Here is a 21,121-nt window from a genome sequence, read left to right on the forward strand (position 1 = left end):
ACATCTGGATTGCAGCACTCCCTCTCAATCCCTCTGAGACCCTCAGAGATGGGGAAGCCCCCTCCCCATGGGTACAAACCCATCCTGGCACACCAAGTCACAGTAGCACTGAGGGCTTTCTCTCCCACTGAGGCCAGACAAGGCAGCCCAGCTAAGTGAAAGGTATCTAAAGGCCCACATGTTAGAGGACCCACATGAAGACCAAGCTGTACATGTGCTACATATGTGTAGGGAGCCTAGGTCTAGCCCAGGCATACTCTTTGGTTGTGAGTCCCCATAGGCCCAGGTTAGTTGACTCTTTGGTCTTCTTGTGGTGTCCTTGACCCCTCTGGTTCCCTCAATCCTTTCCACTACTCTTGAACGAGATTTCTGGAGCTCCCGCCTAATGTTTGGCTGTGGGTCTCAGCATCTGTTTCCACTAGTTGCTGGATGAAGCCTCTCAGAGGACAGTTATGCCTGGTTCTTGTCTGCAAGCATAGCCAAGTATCATTAATAGTGTCAGGGGTTGGCTTTCTCCCTTGGGAAGGGTCTCATGTTGGGCCAGTCATTGGTTGATATTCCCTCAATCCCTGCTCCATCTTTAGCCCTGCACATCTTGTAGGCTGGACAAATTTTGAGACGAAGGTGGTGTATTTACACACTGGAATATTATTCAGCCATTAAAAAATTAAACCAAACTTTGCAGGTAAATGGATAGAACTAGAAAAAAGTCTTCCTGAGTGAGGTAACCCAGACCCAGTAAGACAAATATGGCAGATATTTGGTTATTTGTGGATATTAGCTGTTAGGTCAGTGATAATCAAGGTATAGTCTGCATAATCCCAGAGGCTAAGTATAAAGGACTAGAGTAAGATCTCCCTAGGAAAGGGAAGTGGAAGAGTTATGGATGGATGAGGGGTGGGCTTGAATGGGAGAATCAAGTAGTGAGGGGAAGGAGATGGGGGGATGAGTGAGGGAACACAGAAAGATGGCTAAAATTAAGGGGCATTTGAGAGGTATTATGGAAACCTAATAAAGTAGAAACTTGCTAAAATATATGCATATACGCAGGTTGTCTAAGTGAAATTTCTAAGTAATGGGGTGACAGAGCCCAGCTGGATATCTCTTGTTACCAAATGAAGCTTCCAGTACTGGGGCTGTTTTACATATAATCCTTTTGCTGAACACAACACCTACCCACCTCATTGAACTTGGAGAAGTCAGGCTGGCCTACACTGATTCCTGTTAGGTCTGCAGGAACCCCCAGACGGAGGTGCCAGTAATATAAACAAGGCGGATGCTGTATGACAGACTCTCAGCATTGCCAGTACCTGTCACGGAGACATCCTGACTGTCATACTCCACCCACTACCCTGAACTCTCAAGTCCATGCCTGGGCTTCCCTTCCCTCAGCTTCTCTGATTCCTGTATAACCCAGATATTTTGGCTACACTGATCTCTTTGCCTTTTGGCCGCTGCTCTTGGTTCCCAATCATCTGGCCTCTTGGCTTCTGGGCCTCTCCTCTCCCTTCCATCCCCCCTGGCTCTGCCCACATAGCATGGTTCAGTTTGTGTCCATGTTCACCCTGGACTCTTCCAGATGCTTCTGCCTATATTCCCTCTTTATCTCTGATGAACCTTCTCCTGCACCATGCCTAGGGGCATTATATCCCCATTTCTTTTTTTCATCCAATTTCCATAGTGGCTGTACAATTTTTCACTCCTACCAAAAATGGATGAGTGGGCTCCTTACTCCACAGTTTTTTATTGATCTTAACCATCCTGACAGGTCTAAGGTGGTAGCTCAGAGTCATTTTGACTTGCATTTCCCTGATAGGTAGGGATGTTGCACATTTCTTTTAAGTTTATGAGCCATTTGAGATTTCTCTGTTTGGATTTGAGAATGCTGTTTAGATTTGTACCTGTTTTTAAATTGGGTATTTGTTTTCTTGATATATTGTTTTTTTGAGTTCTTTGTATATTTTGGATATTAGTTCTCTATCAGATATGAAGTTGGTAAATATCTTTTCTCACCGTGTAGGCTGCCGCTTTGTCTGAATGTCAGTGTCCTTTTCCATACAGAAGATTTTCAGGTTCATGAGGTTCCATTTATTAATTGTTGATCTTGGTGCCTGCACCAACAGTGTTTAGAAAGTCTTCCTGTGCCAGTGAGTTCAAGGCTACTCCTCACTTTCTTCTAAAAGATTCCACATATCTGGTTTTATTTAAATTGCTTATCTGATCTTGATTTAACATTTGGTAAATGATATGTGTCAGGAAAATGATCCATTTCTTTTAAAACTTCCAATTTGATAGAAGTATAGGTGTTTAAAGTATGTCCTTATGATTCTCTGAATTTCTTTGGTCCCCCTTTCATCTCAAATTTTGCTAATTTGGGTCTTCTCCTTCTGCTCCACTGCTTACGTATGCCAGCATTTTTAGTCTGTGCCTTTTTATTGGGGGAATCGAGACCATTGATGTTGAGAGACATTAATGAACAATGTTGATTCCTGTTATTTTGTTGTTCTATGGTGTGTGTGTGTGTGTGTGTGTATGTGTGTGTGTGTGTGTTTCTGGGATTATTTATTTCGTTAATTTGGATGAAGGTTTGTCAATTCTACCGATTTTCTCAAAGAACCAACTCTTTGTTTTATTGAATCTCTCGTTTTTTTTAATTGTTTCTGTTTTATCAATTTCAATACTGATTTGATGATTTCTTGCCATCGTCTCCTGCTGGGTGTGATTTCTTCTTTCAGGTGTGTTGGTGAGTTACTAGTTACACATACCTCTCCAGTTTTTTAATGAAGGCACTTAGAACTGTGAAGTGGCCTCTTAAAACTGCTTTCATTGTATCCCAAGTTTATGTATTCTGTACATTAATTTTCTTTCAATTCTAGAAAGTAATTCCTTTTTTGATCCATTTTTCATTCAGTAATGAGTTGTTCCATTTCCATGAATTATAGGCTTTTTGTTGTTTCTGTTGTTGTTGATATCCAGTTTTAATCCATGATGGTCAGATAGAATGAAGGGTGTTATTTCAGTTTTGTTATACCTGTTGAGACTTGCGTTGTGTCTGAGTATATGGTCAATTTTAGAAGTCTTTCCATGAGGTGCTGAGAAGAAGGTAGATTCTTTTTTGTTTGGGTGGAATGTTCTGTAGGTATCTGTTAGGTTCATTTGCTTATACTGTCAGTTATCTCCAGCATTTCTTTGTTTAGTTTTGGTTTGGAGGATCTGTCTGTTGGTGAGAGTGTAGTGGGATTCTATGTAATACTGTTTATTTTATAACTTGAGCACCCTTGTGTTTGGTGCATAAATGTTAAGAATCGCAAATGTATTTTTCCTTTGATGAGTATGTAGTATCCTTTCCTATGTGTTCCAATTAGTTCTGGTTTGAAGTCTATTTTGTCTGATATTAAATCGGCTATACCGCTTGCTTCTTAGGTCTCTTTGTTTAGGATATCTTTCCCATCCTTTTACCCTGAGTTAATATCTATCCCTGGTGTTGAGGTGTATTTCTTAAATGCAGCAGAAGGATGGATCTTGTTTTCATATACATTCTGTTAATCTGTGTCTGTCTGTCTGTCTGTCTGTCTCTCTCTCTCTCTCTCTCTGAGATAGGGTTTCTCTGCGTAGCCCTGGGTGTCCTGGAACTTGCTCTATAGATCAAGATGGTCTCAAACTCAGAAATTTTCCTGTTTCTGCCTTCCAGGTTCTCAGATTAAAGATGCCATGCCAACCTTTAAAATTTTTATTTTATTTTATTTCAGTTTATTTACTTTATATCCCAAGGGTGCTCACCTCTCCTCCCAGTCCCTGCTCCCCTTTCTTCCCTTACCCTCTCCCATTCCCCCCAGAAAAGGGGAGCCCCTTCTCCCCTTATCAACCCTCCCCAGCATATAAAGTCACATCAGGACTGAGCAAATCCTCATCCACTGAAGCCAACGAGGCAGCCCTGCCAGGGGGAAGTGGTCCAAAAGCAGGCAATAGAGTCCATGTTAGAAACAGCCCCCTACCTCCACTTGGCAGGTGATCCACATGAAGACTAAGATGCCCATCAGCCACATATGGTCAGGGGATCTAGATCCAGACCATGCATGCGCCTTAGTTGATGCCTCAGTCTCAGTAAGCCCCTGTGGGATGTTGATACCACCAGTTAGTTGTCTCTGTTGGTCTTCTTGTGAGTTTCCTGTCCCCTCCAGGTCTTTACAGCTTTCCCCAACACTTCCACAAGACCCAGAGCTCTGCCCTATGCTTGGCTGCAAGTCCCAGCATCTGTCTTAATGCTGGCTGGAGCCTCCCAGCCTCCCAGAGGACAGTCAAGTTAGGCTCCTGTCTGCAAGTGTAGCAGAACATTATTAATAGTGTCAGAGGCTGGCTCTCCAATATGGGGTGGGTCTCAGGTTGGGCCAATCATTAGTTATATTCCCTCAATCTTTGTTCCTGCTTTATCCCTGCACTTCTTGTAGGCAGGGTAATTTTTGGATCAAAGGTTTTTTTGGTGGGTTTTTGTTCCCCTTCTTGCACTAGTCCTGTCTGGCTGGGAGGCGGTCACTTTAGTCTTTCTCTCTCTCTCCCACCTGTTAGAAGTCTCAGCTAGAGTCACACCCATGACCTTCTAGGAGCCTACGCTGTCAGAGGGCTCCAGCTTGACAAAGTGATGACCCCCTTAGTTTCTCTTCTTGTTCCCAGCTCTCTCACCTCCCACATCCATTCTCCCCACATCTGTTCTCCACCTTTGATTCCCTCCCCATTCCATCTCCTGCCCAGATCCCTCTCTTCATCCACGTCTGCTGTCTATTCTATTTCCCCTTCTGAGTGACATTCCACCACCCTCCCTTGGGCCCTCCTTGTTTAGGTTCTTTGGGTCTGTGGAGTGTAGTATGGTTATCCTGTACTATAAGTCTAATATCCACTTAGAAGTAAGTACATATCACGTGTATCTTTCTGGGTCTGGGTTACCTCACTCAGGATGATCTTTTCTAGTTCCATCAATTTGCCTGCAAATTTCATGATTTCTTTGTTTTTCAAAGCTGAGTGGTATTCCATTGTGTAAATGTACCACAATTTCTGTATCCATTCTTCAGTTGAGGGTCATCTAGGTTGTTTCTAGTTTCTGGCTAATACAAATAAAGCTGCTGTGAACATTGTTGAGCAAATGTCCTTGTATGGTGGAGCATCTTTTGGATATATACCCAGAAGTGGTGTAGCTGGGTTTTAAGGTAGAGCTATCCCCAACTTTCTGAGAAAGCACCAGACTGATTTTCAGAGAGTTGTACAAGTTTTCACTCCTACCAGCAATGGAGGAGTGTTCCTCTTTCTCCATATCCACACCAGCATGTGTTGTCACTTGAGCTTTTGATCTTAGCCATTTTGACTGGGGTAAGATGGAATCTTAGAGTCATTTTGATTTGCATTTCTCTGATGACTAAAGACACTGAGCTTTTTCAAAGTGCTTCTCAGTCCTTTGAGATTCCTCTGTTGTGAATTCTCTGTTTAGCTCTCCATCTATTAATTAGATTAAATGATTTATTGATGTTTAATTTCTTTCTTTTTTTTTTTTTTTTTTTAGTTATCAATAGCAATTTATTCCAAACAATACTTCAAATAGGCTGACTCAGGAATACAGAGGATGAGGTGTGAGCATAGGAACTTTTTTTTTCAATTCTTTATTAATTATACTTTATTCACTTTGTATCCCCTCTGTGGTTCCCTCTCTCCCTCCTCCCATCCCAATCCCTCCCTTCCTCCACTCTCTGCATGTATGCCCCTCCCCAAGTCCACTGATACGGGAGGTCTTCTTTTCCTTCCTTCTGACCCTAGTCAATTAGGTCTCATCAGGAGTGGCTGCAGTGTCTTCTTCTGTGGCCTGGTAATGCTGCTTCCCCTTCAGGGGAAGTAATTAAAGAGCAGCCCAATCAGTTCATGTCAGAGACAGTCCCTGTTCCTCTTACAATGGAACCCACTTGGATACTGAATTGCCATGGGCGATGTTTAATTTCTTAAGTTCTTTGTATATTTTGGATATTAGCCCTCTGTCTGGTAAGGGTTGGTGAAGATCTTTTCCCAATCTGTAGGTTGCCATTTTGTTGCGTTGGCAGTGTCCTTTGACTTACAGAAGCTTTTCAGTTTCATGAGATCCCAATTAGTAATTATTGATCTCAGAGCCTGTGATGTTGATGTTCTGTTTTGTGCAGGGTGATAAATAAATATGTATTTTTATACATGCAGACATCCAGTTAGACCAGCACCATTTATTGAAGATGGTTTCTTTTTTCCATTGTATGGTTTGGCTTCTTTGTTGAATATCTAGTGCCCGTGGGAGTGTGGGTTTATTTCTGGGTCTTCAGTTCTTTTCCATTCATCAACCTGTCTGTTTCTATGCCAGGACCATGCAGATTTTATGACTATTTCTCTGTAGTATATACTGAAATCAGGGATGTTGATACCACCAGAAGTTCTTTTATTATACAAAATTGTTTTGGCTATCCTGGGTCTTTTATTTTTTATTTTTTTCATATGAAGTTAATGGTTGCTCTTTCCAGGTCTGTAAAGAATTGTGTTGGGGGGCTGGTGAGATGGCTCAGAGGTTAAGGACGCTGGCTGTTCTTCCAAAGGTCCTGAGTTCAATTCCCAGCAACCACATGGTGGCTCATAACCATCTATAGTAAGATCTGGTGTGCAGGCAGAATGTTGTATAAATAATAAAATAAAATCTTAAAAAAAAGATTCTTAAAAAAAAAGAATTGTGTTGGAATTTTGATGGGAATTACACTGAATCTGCAGATGGCTTTTGGCAGGATGGCCATTTTTACTATGTTGATCCTACTGATTTACAAGCATGGGAGATCTTTCCACCTTCTAAAGTCTTCTTCAGTTTCTTTCTTCAAAGACTTGTAGTTCTTGTCATACAGGTCTTTCATGTGCTTGGGTAGAGTTACACCAAGATATTTTCTATTATTTGTGGCTATTGTGAAGGGTGTTGTTTCCCTAATTTCTTTCTCAGCCCTTTTGTCGCTTGTATAAAGGAGGGCTACTGACTCTTTTAATTTTGTATCCAGACACTTTGCTGAAGATGTTTATCAGCTTTAGGAGTTCTCTGGTAGAATCTTGGGGGTCACTTATGTATACTATCATATTGTCTGTGATTAGTGATACTTTGACTTCTTCTCTTCCAATTTTCATTCCTCAATCTCCTTTACTTGTCTTATTGCTCCAGCTAGAACTTCAAGTACTATATTAGAGAGATATGGTGAGAGTGGACAGCCTTGTCTTATCCCTGATTTTAGAGAAAATGCTTTAAGTTTCTCTCCATTTAACTTAATGTTGGCTATTGGCTTGCTGTACATTGCCTTTATTGTGTTTAGGTATGTGCCTTGATCTCTCCAAGAGTTTAAACATGAAGGGGTGTTGGATTTTGTCAAAGGCCTTTTCAGTTTGTTTATATGGTTGATAGATTTTCATATGTTGAACCATCCCTGCATTCCTGGGATGAAGCCTACTTGATCATGGTAGATGATATTTTTGATGTGTTCCTGGATTTGGTTTGCAAATATTTTACTGAGTATTTTTGCATCAATGTTCATAAGGGAGATTGACCTGAAATTATCTTTCTTTGTTGGGTGTTTTTTGTGGTTTAGGTATCAGGGTGATTGTGGCCTTATAGGATGAGTTTGGCAATGTTCCTTCTGTTTCTGTTTTGTGGAGTAGTTTGGGGGGTGTTGGTGTTAGCTCTTCTTTGAAAGTCTGGTAGAATTCTGTGCTGAAACCATCTGGTCCAGGGCTCTTTTTGGTTGGGAGGCTTTTGATGACTGCTTCTATTTCCTTAGGGGTTATAGGTCTATTTAACTTGTTATCCTGATCTTGATTTAACTGTGGTCAGTGATATCTATCAAGAAAATCATCCATTTTGTTTAGATTTTCTAATTTTGTGGCATACAGGTTTTGAACCACAATATATTGATTTTTTGGATTTACTCAGTGTCTCCTGTTATACCTCCCTTTTCATATCTGATTTTATAAATTTGGATACTCTCCCTCTGCCTTTTAGTTTGTTTGCTAAGGGCCTGTCTATCTAGTTGATTTTCTTAAAAAAAAATACAGCTCTTGGTTTTGTTGATTCTCTGTATTGTTCTTTGTTTCTAGGTTATTGATTTCAGCCCTGAGTTTCATTATTTCCTGCTGTGTACTCCTCTTGGGTGTGTTTGCTTCTCTTTTTTCAGAGCTTTCAGGTGAGCTGTTAAGTTGCTAGTATGAGCTCTCTCCACTTTCTTTCTGAAGGCACTTAGCTCTATGAACTCTCCTCTTAGCACTGCTTTCATTGTGTCCCATAAATTTGGGTTTGTTGTGCCTTCATTTTCATTGAATTCTAGAAAGTCTTTAATTTTTTTCTTTATTTCCCAGGGAGTGCATGTTGGAGCTCTTGCTGGCATAAAGCAATGAGTTTGGGGAAGGAAATTTGGAGAGGAAGAGCTGTGTGCTCCATGGTGATGGGGCAGAGAGGAAGGGGAGATGTCAGCAGGTGCTCTGCTGCAGAGCTGAGGATGAGACTGGGGAGAGGAGGCGGTGATGAAGGTCCTCTGCCGGCTGGAAGCCTGGAACCACACCCTTTCGGGCTCTTGTTAGAAGACAGACAGGCACCTAAGGAACAGTAATAAAAAAGTAAGACAAAATCAGCTAAAATAAACAAATAAACAAATCAGAATAGGACAAACCAACCAACCAAAAAAGAGCTGAAGACAGCAGACAGAAACACATATCAATTAGAGACACACGTTCACACTCCCAGAAATCCCCTAAACCCACAAAACTGGAATCTGTAATATACAAGCAAAGGATCTATTAGGTTAAATAAAAAAAAACACTTTTACTTAAAATTATGAGACTAAGCACCTTCAAAGATGCCGTGAAGTCTGTTTTGTGTTGGCCATCTACTGTGGACACACATATCTGAATGCACACACACACACACACACACACACACAGACCCCTAAATACACACATTCATGCACACATGTACTGTCACTCATGCTAATCTACACATCTCATACGCATGCTTACACAGACTCACACCCCCTCCAACACATACACTCACACACTCATGCATACCTACTCACACACAATCACACACACCTGAACACAGACACTCTTCACATTTAATTTTCTCTTCTTATTATAATATTTTGTTTTTTTCCTGTGGTGAGGATTCATTCAATTCAGGGCTCTGTGCATGCTAGGGAATGCTTCAACACTCTGCTACATAACTTTTTGTTCAGTTTTTAGTTATACAAATAACATATTACTATTGTAGAAAATTAGAACATGGAAATAAACTAAATAAAAAGCATTAAGACAGCCTAAAAAATCCCCTTCTTTGCTATTATTTTGATGCATTATTAACATTTTTATGAGCATATGTTCACTTTTTAAATATAAAATGTAAAATATTTTTTGGCTAGGCCTTGTAGCCCACACTGTAATCCGGCACATCGGAGGCTGAGGCTGGAGAATTGCCAGTACTCCTGAAGTCAACCTGGGGAACCTTGTCAGGCAAGCTTAGGCTACAGAGTGAGACCTCATCTCAAAAATAAAGTGAAGTAATTAATTTTGCTCTTATTTTGTCATCCAACAAAGTCCTGAGAATATTTTTCTGAAACGAGGTATTAATTGATGATGTCATTTGAAATATATATATAAATATGTGTAAATACATATTCTCTTACAGGGCTATGCCACAATTTTCTTAGTGAGCCTTGTATTGGTGGTCCCTTAGTTTGTTCCTAATTCATTATTATGCCAAACATCTGCACACATATCTGTGTGTTTTTTAAAATTTTTTCATTGATTACACTTCATTCACTTTGTATCCCCCTATAGCGCCCTGCCTCCTTCCCTCCCAATCTCTCCCTCCCTCCCCCTCCTCCACACATGCCCCTCCCAAAGTCCACTGATAGGGGAGGTCCTCCTCTCCTTCCTTCTGATCCTAGTCTATCAGGTCTCATCAGGAGTGCCTGCATTGTCATCTTCTGTGGCCTGGTAAGGCTGCTTCCTCCTCAGGGGTTGGTGATCAAAGAACAGGCCAATCAGTTCATGTCAGAGGCAGTCCCTGCATAAATTTGTGTGTTTACTTACCATTCATTCAGCAATTTTATTTTGTCTTTTTAGAAGTTGAGTTCCCCCTGCCTGTTAAGTTCTTTCCTAGAGACTGGAGGAACAAGAGTGGATCCTGGGAGGATAGAGGCCATCACCACCACCACCAATGTCATCTTTTTTTTTTTTTTTTTTTTTTTTAATAATATGACTGTTGCTGGCATGGTGGTGCACTTTAGTTCCAGCACTTGGGAGGCAGAAGCAGGTGGATCCTTGAGTTTGAAGCCAACCTGGTCTACCAAGCAAGTTTTAGGATAGCCACGGCTACACGGAGAAACTGTCATGAGAACGACAACAACAAGTGAGTGTCTCTAGGAGAAAACAGCCCACAAAATCAACAAAGCAGGGCTCAGAGACTAAAGCCAGCCATCATGGAGCCTGAGTGGGTCTGCACTAGGCCCTCTGTATACTTGCTTTGGTTGTTTAGCTTGGGGTTTTTGTGAGACTCCTAACGGGGAGTGGAACACGCCTAACAATTGTCCTTGACTCTTTTGCTTGTTTGTGGGATCCTTCTCTTCCTATTGGGTTGCCTTGTCCAGCCTTGATATGAGGGTTTATGCTTAGCCTTATTGACTCTTGTGATGCTGTGTTTGGTTGCCGTCCCAGGGAGGCCTGCTCTTTTCTGAAGGCAAACAGAGGAGGAGTGGATCTGGGGGAGAGGGGAGGAGGGGTGCGGACTGGGAGGAGGGGAGGGAAGGAGGGCTGTGGTTAGGATGTACTCTATGAAAAGAGAATAAAGAAGAAAAAAAAAACGATGGGTGTCTTGCTTGCCATTTTGCCAAGGCTGGTTTTGAACTTGAGGCTCAGGTGATGCCTCCCAGGTGTGTGGCATCATGCCTGACTTCCTCGGCAGCTTTTGATACATATAGTGACTGCCTCCAGAAAGCCTAAACCCCACCTACAGAGCGTGAGTCTCCTGTGCCTCCTGTGGCCACCGTTGTGCTTGGAGCCAGGTCCAGATGCCTGCGCAGCACGCGTGTGCCATGTATTGGGCATCCAATTCCCTGCTCGCTGTCTCCCTTCTGAGCTCCTCTCTTGGGCACACCCCTGCCTTCTGGTATCAGCCGTGGCCTTCCTGTCTAGTCCCTTGGTGCTGCCTGGCTCTGGCTCACTGACCCTGGCTTCCTGCTTGGCATTGAGCAGGTTCTTTGATTTTGACTGTCCCTGTAGATAGTCTCTCACCAGCTCTAGCCTCATGCAGGGCTCCCTGCGGAGCTGGCCACCATACACTGCCCTCCAGTAGAAGGCACAGACAGCCAGAGAGCAAGACGCTGGCGGGCCCTGAGGCTGAAGGCAGGTTTTTTTTACTTCCTTTGCCTCCCTCTTCCTCATTAATACCCCCTAAGAACCAACAGGGGGGTCTCCTTTGATCTACACACAGGAAGCTAGCCACCTCTGGCAGTGAACCTCAGCCCTGGGCCTAAGCCTTTCCAAGCAGCAGGGATGTTATTTGACTCCTGAGGATTTGTGTGCATCGAACAGCCATGGATTTGAATGGTGGAAACAGGGATCTGAGAACCCTATTCTGAGAGTCTAGGGACCAGAGAAGAACTCGGTTTCTGCATGCTCTGTACGACCACACTAGAATAATGTTTGGGACATCTGTCTGGTTCAGAGTCACCTCTGGCTGTGCATCTGTTCCTCGTAGATGTGACCTTTGATGGCGATTTTTATATAACATAACTCTGTCCCTTCAGTCCCATTGCTTAGACTAGAGGTGGATCTGTTTGTTGTTTTAAAAAGTGAAAATCCCAACCGTTCTATTTTACCAATGAAGACTCAGGAGCCAGATGCTGAGGTGAAAACCTGCTAGCTCAGAGAGGCAGAGAAAGCACTCAGCTGACCTTCCTTCTCAGCTCAGGCCTGGATGGAAAAAACCCAAAAGGCTCACTAGCTCAGCTGACAGCCCAGGAGGCCAGTAAGATGGGTCAGCAGATAAAGATGCTTACTACCCAGCCTGATGGTCTGAGTCAGTCCTAGGGACTTACATGGTAGAAAGAGAGGACTGCTTCCTACAAATCGTCCTTTGCTCTCTATACATGTACCGGGGCTTGGGTAGCCCCTGCTCCCCTAATACACACACAATGCATAAATAAATGTGAAAACCCAACTCCACAAACAAACAAACAAACAAACAAACAAACAGGGGTGTGGAAATAGCTCAAACAGTACAGTGTTCTCCACGCAAGCGTGAGAATTTAAATTTGATCCCATGCATCCACGTAAAAAGTACGTTACGGCGTCACACGTTTGTAATCCACATCTGAGGGGGAGACAAGCAGATCCCTAGGCTCACTGGCCAGCCAGCCTAGCCTACTTGGTGAGCCCCAAGCCATTGAGACTCTGTCTCGAGAGAGAGAGAGAGAGAGAGAGAGAGAGAGAGAGAGAGATGGCTCCCTAGGAAGACTGAGACTGTCCTTTCGTCTGCACAGGCATGTGCATACGTATGCACACGTACTTTTAGATGTATGTACATCCATGTACACGAATATAAAAGGTGGCCATGTGGCTCTTACTTGTAATCCCAGCACTCAAGAGGCTGTTGCAGGACAATTGCCATGAGTTTGAGGCCAACCTCAACCTCAACCTCGAGTTCTAGGTCAGCCTGCGATCAGCAACCCTGTCTCAAAACAAAACAAGATGGCCGCAACTCCTAAAACCAGAGGAAAAAAAATAAGAGCAGGCATTTCTCAGAATGTGAGCGGGGAAGTTAACTGTCTCACTGGTGTGCTGCTCAGTGCAGACTGCTGAACCCCCAGCCCTTGAGCTCAGAGTCGTTGAGGTGAGTGTCCAGAAATGGGCTTGTTAACTGAAGGCAGTGACAAGAGCTGGGAGATGAATCCTCGGTATGCTGATGTCCTGCTACCCAGTGGACTTGGCCAGTCCTTCTCAGACTTGCAGGGTCATAGAAACCTTCTGTGCAGCCCATTGAAATGTAGATTTGGACTTAGAGGGTGTCTGACCAGGCCAGAACTTCTGCCTTTTTGACAACTTTCCAGAGCGTGTCCAAGCCGTTTGTCAGGAGCCCATGCTCTTTAGTAGGCAGGTTGTAGAGGCTCTGTTACCGTTCTCGGGACGTTTCTGCCTCTGCCTCTGGTGGAAAGGACTGTACTCCCAGCACTGGTTCTTGTGAGTAAACCGTATGTCACTTCCGGTGCTTCATTGCTGGCTTGATTTGTCTGAGTTTGGTTAGTTAGTCTGCTTTCTGTGGTCATGGCAAATACCTGGGACAATCAGCCTGCAGGGAGGACAGGCATATTTCGGCTCCCAGTTTCAGAGGCTCCAGCCTATGGTCACTTGGCCTCTTGGCTTTGGGTTTGTGGTGGGGCTGTGCAACACGACTGGAGCATGAAGTGAAGGAAACTTGCTCATCTCACAGCATCAAGGATCTCAGTGTCCCTTCTGATGGCGTGTCCCGGTGTTCTTACTTACATTCATTATGCGCCATCTTGTAAAAGCCCTACCGTCTCTTAAGGGCAACATAGGATGGGGTGCAACCCTTTAGCCTTCGAAGGACATATAACAGCCAAACCATAAGACCCTCTAAACTGTCCCTTTTCCTGGAGTAATTGGCAAAATTCCAGATAGTGTCTACCCGAGCAGATGGGTCCTGAGAGCATGGAGTGCTGCCCTCAGCTGACCTGAGGCGGACGTGTAAGTGAAGACAAGACGTGATGCTAATTGTCTAAAGTAATTGAGACTTGGGAGGTTGTGGCGGCATGACCTGACCCATCCTGACCCATTTACACCCCACCTCCCCCACAGGCTTTCCCTCTGTAACCCGGCTGTTCTGGAACTCACTTTGTAGACACGGCTGGCTTAGAATTCCCAAGGAGCCACCTGTTCTCTGCCTCACAAGTGCTTTCAGGTGTGTGTCATCTGTGGCCAATATGTAGGGTTTGAACTTGGTCCATCTGGTCCAAACACATTCTTCTTATCATATCTGCTCTAGATCTTCCAAAGAGATTTTAATAATTGCAAATGTGTTCGTGGTACTTTATTCCAGGAAACATTATAAGTGTTTTAGCTATTTTAATGCAATTCCCAGAGAGAGAGAGAGAGAGAGAGAGAGAGAGAGAGAGACAGAGAGAGAGAGACAGAGACAGAGAGATTATCAACATCAGCATCCTCACTGATAGATAAGGGTTTCGGAGCATAGAGAGCCTATGGAACTTGTCTGGGATCACACAGCTACGACCTGGCAGGATTTGAATTAAGCAGCTGACTCTATTGCAAGTATCACGCCTGCACCTACTATATTTGATTCCTGAAGGCTAAGCCCATGCATCTGTCTAATTATATAACTATACATATAATTTGGCTGTACTCTATCTATCTATCTATCTATCTATCTATCTATCTATCTATCTTTAGATTGAAGGGTACTTTCTTCTCTATTGGCAATTATTGCAGTTTATTTTTTAATACTGACTTCAACTATTCCACATAGCTAGCCCGATGTGATTAGATTTTATTTTCAGTTTGGAAAAGAGGGAGTGGGAGGCCTCTGGGACTGAACCCTCTTCTAGCCTTTATGCCTCTCAGCTCCTCCCCTGTGTGTGGGGATACTCCTGCAGTAGGCCCCTCTGCGTTCTATCTCCTGCCTCCACTTCTGGGCATTATGCAGTTGTTCTCAAGGTGTCTCGGTCAGTGTTATTTATTTATTTATTTATTTATTTATTTTTGTTGTTGTTGTTAAGAGACATCATAGCAACTCTTATAAAGGAAGGCATTTAACTGGGGCTTGCTTACAGTTTTAGAGGTTTAGTCCATTATCTTCATGGCAGAGAGCAGGGCAGTGGGGCCGGCAGACTTGGTAGCTGAGAATTCTACCCACATCCCCGTCTGAAGGCAGCAGGAAGCAAAAGAGACTCAGGGATTGGCATGGGCTTTTGAAATCTCAAAGCCCACCCCCCATCGGCACTTCCTCCAGCAAGGCCACTCCTCCCCTCCTAATCCTTTTGAAATAGTGCCACTCCCTAGTGGCCAAGCATTCAAATCTATGAGCCTACGGGGCTATTACTTACCCCACCACACAAGCCTCGGACAAAGCTCCTTGTCCTTTAGGCCCTGAGTTTCCTTGATATTTCCTCTCTCTCTAGGGATTCTAAGACTATGAATCTTGGTCTGCCAGGACATGAAGACCCTGGGGTCCCTGGGAGGTTTAAGGTGGGTCCTACTAGCTTTGGAGGTAGGCTGAGGATACAGAAGCTAGTGGGGCTTATCCGGCTAGGGAATCCTGGAGATCCTTGAAAGCAACAACTGTCTCTCCCACTTCTTCAGGTGGCCGCACTGAAAAATGTGTCACACACAACTGTCTTTGTGGAAGTCAAGCTTTGTATTTTATAACACACACACACACTCGGGGTAGGAGTTGTGAAGAATTAGGGAAATGATTAAGGATGCAAGCGCTTCAAGTCAAAATCAAAGAGGCCACCACGGCACTCCCAGGCTGTGAACCTGGGCAGGTGATTCAGGCTTTACTGAAGGAGGAATTGAGGTCTGGTGGACAAACATGGTGTTTTAACCACAGCCCAACTATTGGTCCACAGGAAACATCCTGTTACTATTAGGAAGATAAAGTGCTACTTTATTTTTCTTCTCCTTCTATTTTTTTTTTTAAATAAAGATTTTTCTGAAAATCTTCCTTTCCATTCTGATTCCATTCAAGTTAGCGGGGCAGGAAGGTCTCGGCGCAGCCATGCCTGCAGCATTAGCTAATCAGACTCTCAAACATTCCATTCCGCTTAGGAGGGCCTCGGAGAATGGTTTGCTCATGGTGGCTTTTAAAGTACACAGAGGGTTGCCAGGCTGAAGAAACTCCCTATGGGGCTGGTGACCTGGTTTGTGGCTGGTGCCCAGCAGGCCTGCCTCTGCTAGCATGTAGACTTACCATTAAGGACTTTGTGTGTGTGTGTGTGTGTGGGTGGGGTGTTTGAAGTGGAAAGTCACAAGTTCTGTCTCTTAACATTCTAAAATTGGTGGGAAACTGAGGCTTGAGAACACAACAATAAAAGCAACAATTACAGCCCATACACAAGAGCACTTGGCGTCAGCTCTTATCTACAAACATCAAGAGGTGAGGTATGATGGCAGAGTGCCAAGAGAGAAACGGTTTCAGTTCCTGGTTTTATCATATGCAGCTGTGTGACCTTGCATAAGTAACTGAGCCTCTATCTACCTATTTATCTATTATCCACACATCTCTTTCTATATAATTGTTATCAGAGACACGATACAGGTGACTTAATAGAATTTTCTAAGCATATTTGGCAGTATAGATCGCCCCAAAGGGCTGGTTGAAAATACAGATTCCTAGTATCAACCTTTAGAGTTTAAGGAAAGACTCAGCCTCCCCCCGGCCCCAGGATCCCCACTCACTCCTACCAGGCCACTTGGTAATGTAGCCTTCTTGTTTTGGTGTTTTTGTGTGCCTGCCCCTATATTCTTGCCTTTGTGTGGAGGGGAAATGATTTAAAAAAGGTCAAATATTATTACACTGTATATTCTTAAGGAGAATGTATATTGTACTTTGATAGATTTATTCCTCAAAAGCTAATAGGATCCGGTGTGTGTGTGTGTGTGTGTGTGTGTGTTGTATAGGTATGTAATTAGCATTTTATTTTGCTATTCAAAGGCATTTACTTAGTTTAGTTAAATAAGTATTATAACTGGAATGACTGCTATATGCTGTGGATACAGTGACAACATACAGACCCTGTCTTTGAGTGGCTTACTTAGACTACACGAGGAAGGCAATCAAATAGACAGAGGGGATTTGGCTCAATTGGTAGGGTGCTTGCCTAGCATGCATGAAGCTGTGGGCTCACTCCTCAGCATGGTGGTGGTGCCCTCAAGAGACAGAGGGAAGAGGATCAGACATTCAAGATCATCCTCAGGTATATATGGAGCTTGAGGTCAGCCTGGGCTACATGAGACCTTTTTACAGAACAAAACACCTCCACAAATACAAAGCTGTGATTAAACAGAGTTAAGCCTGGTAAGCTGTGGTTCATCAAAGAGGTGCCTATACCACCTGAGCTGGGACGTACTAGCTGCGCAAGAGTCCAGTCATGTGAAATCCCTTTGCCTCGGGCTAGGGTTCTTTCCCAGTCTATCACTGAGGAGAATCCAGGTTCCCATCAGGTAAGCGCACACATGCAAAAAGCTCCAGCTCCTACTCTGGACAGAGCACTGAACAAGATGCCACAGAGTACACAGAGGAGATGAGGATATCCTGCCCACGGGAGTTTACAACTATTACTGTTCAGGGCTCATTTCTCATACAGAGCATCAGTCCATCTGGGTCCATTTATTATGCGCATATCAACCTCTTCTCTGAAAAGGCTGTTAATTCTTAAGAGGTGACTCTCTCTAAAGGGGGGGGGCATACATTTTACCTAGGAGGAAATAAAGTTTGTGCAGGATTTCACACAGCTGTTTGCAGACCCAAGATGTGAATCTGTGGCAACCCGGATGGAAGTATAAGGTCTGTGGATATCAGGAACAGATGCTATAATTTCCTTTCCTCTGGGTACCATGGACATCAAGGCCTTTTTTTTTTTTTTTTTTGAGCTAGGGTCCCTTTATTATGTAATCCTAACAGTTCTGAAACTCACTATGTAGACAAGGCTGGCCTAGAACTTAGATCCACCTGCCTCTGCCTCCGAAGTGCTGGGATTAAAGGTGTGCACCACTGGGCTGGAGAGGTGGCTCAGTGGTTAAGGGCGCTGGCTGCACTTCTAGAGTGATACAAGTTCAATTCCCAGCACCCACATGGCAGCTCACAACTGTCTATAACTCCAGCTCCAAGGGAGCTGACACCCTCACACTAATGCACATAAAATTAATTAAAAAAAGAAAAGAAAAGAAAAGGTGTGTACCACCACACCCTCCTGACATGAGTGCTTTTAAAAGACACGTGCTCAAGAAGGGTGAGATAGGGAGGAACGCAATTCCTCCGGGGGATGTGATAATCAGAGTGTGTTTAATCAAAGGCAAAGAACAAGACAGGTGCATCCTTTTCCTTTCACACCTGTCTCTCCGTGAAGCTTCGTTCCCATCTTGCAGGGGATCCTGAGACCCAAGGGATGTCTGGAGGCAGATTGGACACCCGGTGGTCTGCATGCCAGTTCTCAGTGTCCAGACTAGGATCATTTCATTATCTTGGCTGCTCACGTCTCCCCAAACACAACACTGAGCCTCCTAGTCCTGATTCTTAGAAGGCCAAGGTTGAAGAACCTGCCTTCGGTTTCTTGCCGAGTTGCTCCCCTTTATCTGCCTGGTGAAACCCAACCACCCTTCAAAGCCCAGCTCAAGTGTCACCTCTCCCCTTGGTCTGAATCAATTTCTCCCTCCCTAGCATGCCTTGGTTTGGTACTGTCTCTCGTTACTTCTTGGTGCGGTGGCCTGGGCTCTTCAGTTTCCTCTTGGGCACAGTAGTAATCTGGTAATCTGTAACTCCTCTCATATCAGGCCTGGCGATGACAGCTGCCAGATGGGCTCACTCCGTGTCCCACCCTCTTTTGGACTTTACCCATGATCTCATTTAATCGCCAGCCATATCGCCAGTTGTATCTTCATGTTAGACAAGAGCAAGGGGCCGTCCAGAGAGGTGAAGCATCTCTCACCAGGTCACACAACTAGGTAGGATTACACAGCTACTATACAGCACAGCTGGACTTGCCATGTGCCCCAGCTGGGGCTCTAATCGCTGGACCAGCTTCGGTGCAGGCTCCCTGACTTCCCGGCCCAGTGTCTGGGGGGAGAGAACAGAATGCGTGGTGTGCTTCCAATAGTTTTGGGGGTTCGCCTACTCCCTCCCCGAAAGCCCACCCACGGGCCAGGCTTCACCGGACCGCGGTCTAGAAGAAAGCATGGCTGTGACCTGGATAAGAGGCACACTGCACCCGAGGACAGGGAGGGAGTGAGTCCCAGGCTGGGGAGTCCGTACTGACCCATCGGCACAGGCTTGTAGTTCTGGACCGTTGGAGCAGCGTCCCGGGTCCCGAGTCCTAGGAATGTGGGAGGGCTGGGCGGGCAGGGAGGGGGCGCTTCCTCCGGCCGCGGGAGGGGAGACGCTAGTGCTTGCACCGGGGCCCGCCACCGCCCACTGGCTCGCCGGGGGGGCGGGGGCCGCGGCGAGAGGGCGGCGAGGGGCCGCCGAGCACGGGAGTCGCTCGGCCCGCCCGGGCGGGAGGAAGCGATGAATATTCAGAGGGGGAGGGGAGGAAAGGGGGCCGAGCGCTCGGCGCGGCTCCCTGCAGCCGGAGCCGCATGACGCGCGGAGGAGGCAGAGGGAGCAGCCCGGGCCGCGGGAGCCGGGAGCCGGGCGCCGCGCGCGGGGGGTGGGCGCTGCTCGCTCCGCCCCGCGAAGCCCCTGCGCGTCCGGGGCCGCGGCCGCTCCGCGCCAAGCGCGCTAGGCTTCGCCGTGTGGCCGCCGCCGCCGCTGCCGCCGCCGCCGCCGCCGCTGCTGCCATGTCCCCGGGGAAGCCCGGGGCGGGCGGAGCGGGGACTAGGCGGACCGGCTGGCGGAGAAGGAGGCGGAGGCGGCGGCAGGAGGCGGAGACGAGGGCGCCAGGCTTCGGGCACACGGCGGGGCGCGTCCCGGGCACGTTCCAGGGCGCGCAGGGCATGAAGCCCGCGGCGCGGGAGACGCGGACGCCACCGCGCTCGCCTGGGCTCCGCCGGGCGCTGCTGCCGCTGCTCCTGTTGCTACGCCTGGGCCAGGTAAGCCTTGGAGCGGGCCTGAGCGTGCGCGAGGGGGGGAGGGCGCGGGCCGAGCTGGCATCCCCTGCACCTGCCCGTGTGTTACCAGCTCGAGGATTGCCCGGCGTGACGCTGGGGGATCGCGGTCCCGGGAGCCTTCCTCCTGGAGGGGGCCGGCGGGGACGTTGGCCCGCCTCCCGCTCCCGCCGCCGAGCCCCTTGCCTGGCTGCCGGGTGCCAGGGGAAGGGCGGGATCCCGGGGCCCCCACGGTGTCCCCGCGGTGCCCGCCGGCTCGGCTGCAGGCGGCGGTGGCCCGGCCTTCCCCGGAGCTGGTCCCATCTGGCCGGCGCGGGCCCAGTTCGCGCGCCCGCTGCGGCCGGAGGGGGCGTGTTTGGGGAGGGCTGTGGACGCGGAGCAGGGCGGGCAGCCAGGCCGGCCTCCGACCTGGCCTAGAGGACTCCGGGGGCTTGGGCGGAAGGGCAGTGCGGTACCCCGGTGCTCGGGTACAGGGCCTGGCGCTGGGCAGGCGGGCGGGGGACCTCAGGACGGAGGGCGCTGTGTGTGGGGAAAGTTCCCAGCCCTGCCAAGGTGGTCGCTCAAAGGTGTCCCCTGAGGCTGCCGGCCCTGTTCTCATCATCACGCCCCAGATGGTGCCGGCTCTCCTGGGTGTGTATTGGTGCTTTGTGGGCACTAGCTAACCTCCGCCCCTCCGAACCTTTTTTTCTTTCTTTCTTTTTTTTTTTTCGTGCTTCACTTCTTTTTCGATAATGTTGCGACCCAAATGTTGAATCTTTCCTTTCTGTGGTATTTCCATGGCGAGGGATGTGATGCAAGGCAGCTTGGGGACATTCCCATTTCGAAGATAGGGAAGTGAGGGGAGAGAAGTGAAAGAGTGGAATCACCCAGCTGGTGCTGCGGGAGCTGAGCAAGCGAGTTCTGCCTCACAGCCTTCTGGGACCTAGCTGGCTGTGGTCTTGAACCCTGCAGCGGGAAGTGGCCTGGAAGATGCCCTTGTCTTGCTTTTTTATTGCTAATTAAAGTCTCACTTGCTTTATAGACACCATCTCCAAGCAGACAGTGAAACACAAATGAAGCATTGGCTTGGCATGGAACCTGGCTTCAAGGGGAAACTTTGCATGCACACTCGCAGGGGTGTCTGAGAGGAAGCATACCCACCTGGGCAGCAGAAGGGAGCCTGAGTTGGTGGTGTGCCCCGTCTGTCAGCAAGAGTCACTTACAGTCTCTAGGGCAGGGTTTGCGCAGGTCTCAGGGAGGCCTGGCGTGT

General features: G+C 46.6%; 2 protein-coding genes across 4 annotated transcripts in view; one reads left to right on the forward strand and one right to left on the reverse strand.

Annotated features, from left to right (window-relative positions):
• Positions 1–5,624: 5,624 nt before the first annotated feature.
• Positions 5,625–20,921, reverse strand: LOC110550754 (forkhead box protein D1-like). Of its 3 annotated transcripts, XR_002476537.2 has the most exons (3): positions 19,086–19,561; positions 14,881–18,886; positions 5,647–8,619 (listed from the first exon to the last, which is right to left on the reverse strand). XR_002476537.2 is itself a non-coding variant. In XM_060372119.1 (2 exons), the coding sequence occupies exons 1-2, from the start codon at positions 20,471–20,473 to the stop codon at positions 8,494–8,496; spliced, it is 657 nt and encodes a 218-aa protein (XP_060228102.1). In that variant the 5' UTR covers positions 20,474–20,921; the 3' UTR covers positions 5,648–8,493. The 3 variants fall into 3 exon arrangements, 1 of the variants encoding a protein (XP_060228102.1); XR_009587503.1 differs by lacking the exon at positions 14,881–18,886 and having other exon boundaries at positions 5,625–8,619; XM_060372119.1 differs by lacking the exons at positions 14,881–18,886; positions 19,086–19,561 and adding an exon at positions 19,943–20,921 and having other exon boundaries at positions 5,648–8,619.
• The window catches only part of Ptprj (protein tyrosine phosphatase receptor type J), a 142,766-nt gene continuing 141,089 nt past the window's right edge, over positions 19,445–21,121 (forward strand). The window contains exon 1 of the mRNA XM_060372120.1: positions 19,445–19,857. Coding sequence (XP_060228103.1) covers positions 19,606–19,857 — 252 coding nt within the window. The 5' untranslated portion in view covers positions 19,445–19,605. The remainder of the gene's footprint in view (positions 19,858–21,121) is intronic.

The sequence above is a fragment of the Meriones unguiculatus genome, chromosome 18 (genome assembly GCF_030254825.1).
Source record: "Meriones unguiculatus strain TT.TT164.6M chromosome 18, Bangor_MerUng_6.1, whole genome shotgun sequence".
Classification (NCBI taxonomy): domain Eukaryota; kingdom Metazoa; phylum Chordata; class Mammalia; order Rodentia; family Muridae; genus Meriones; species Meriones unguiculatus.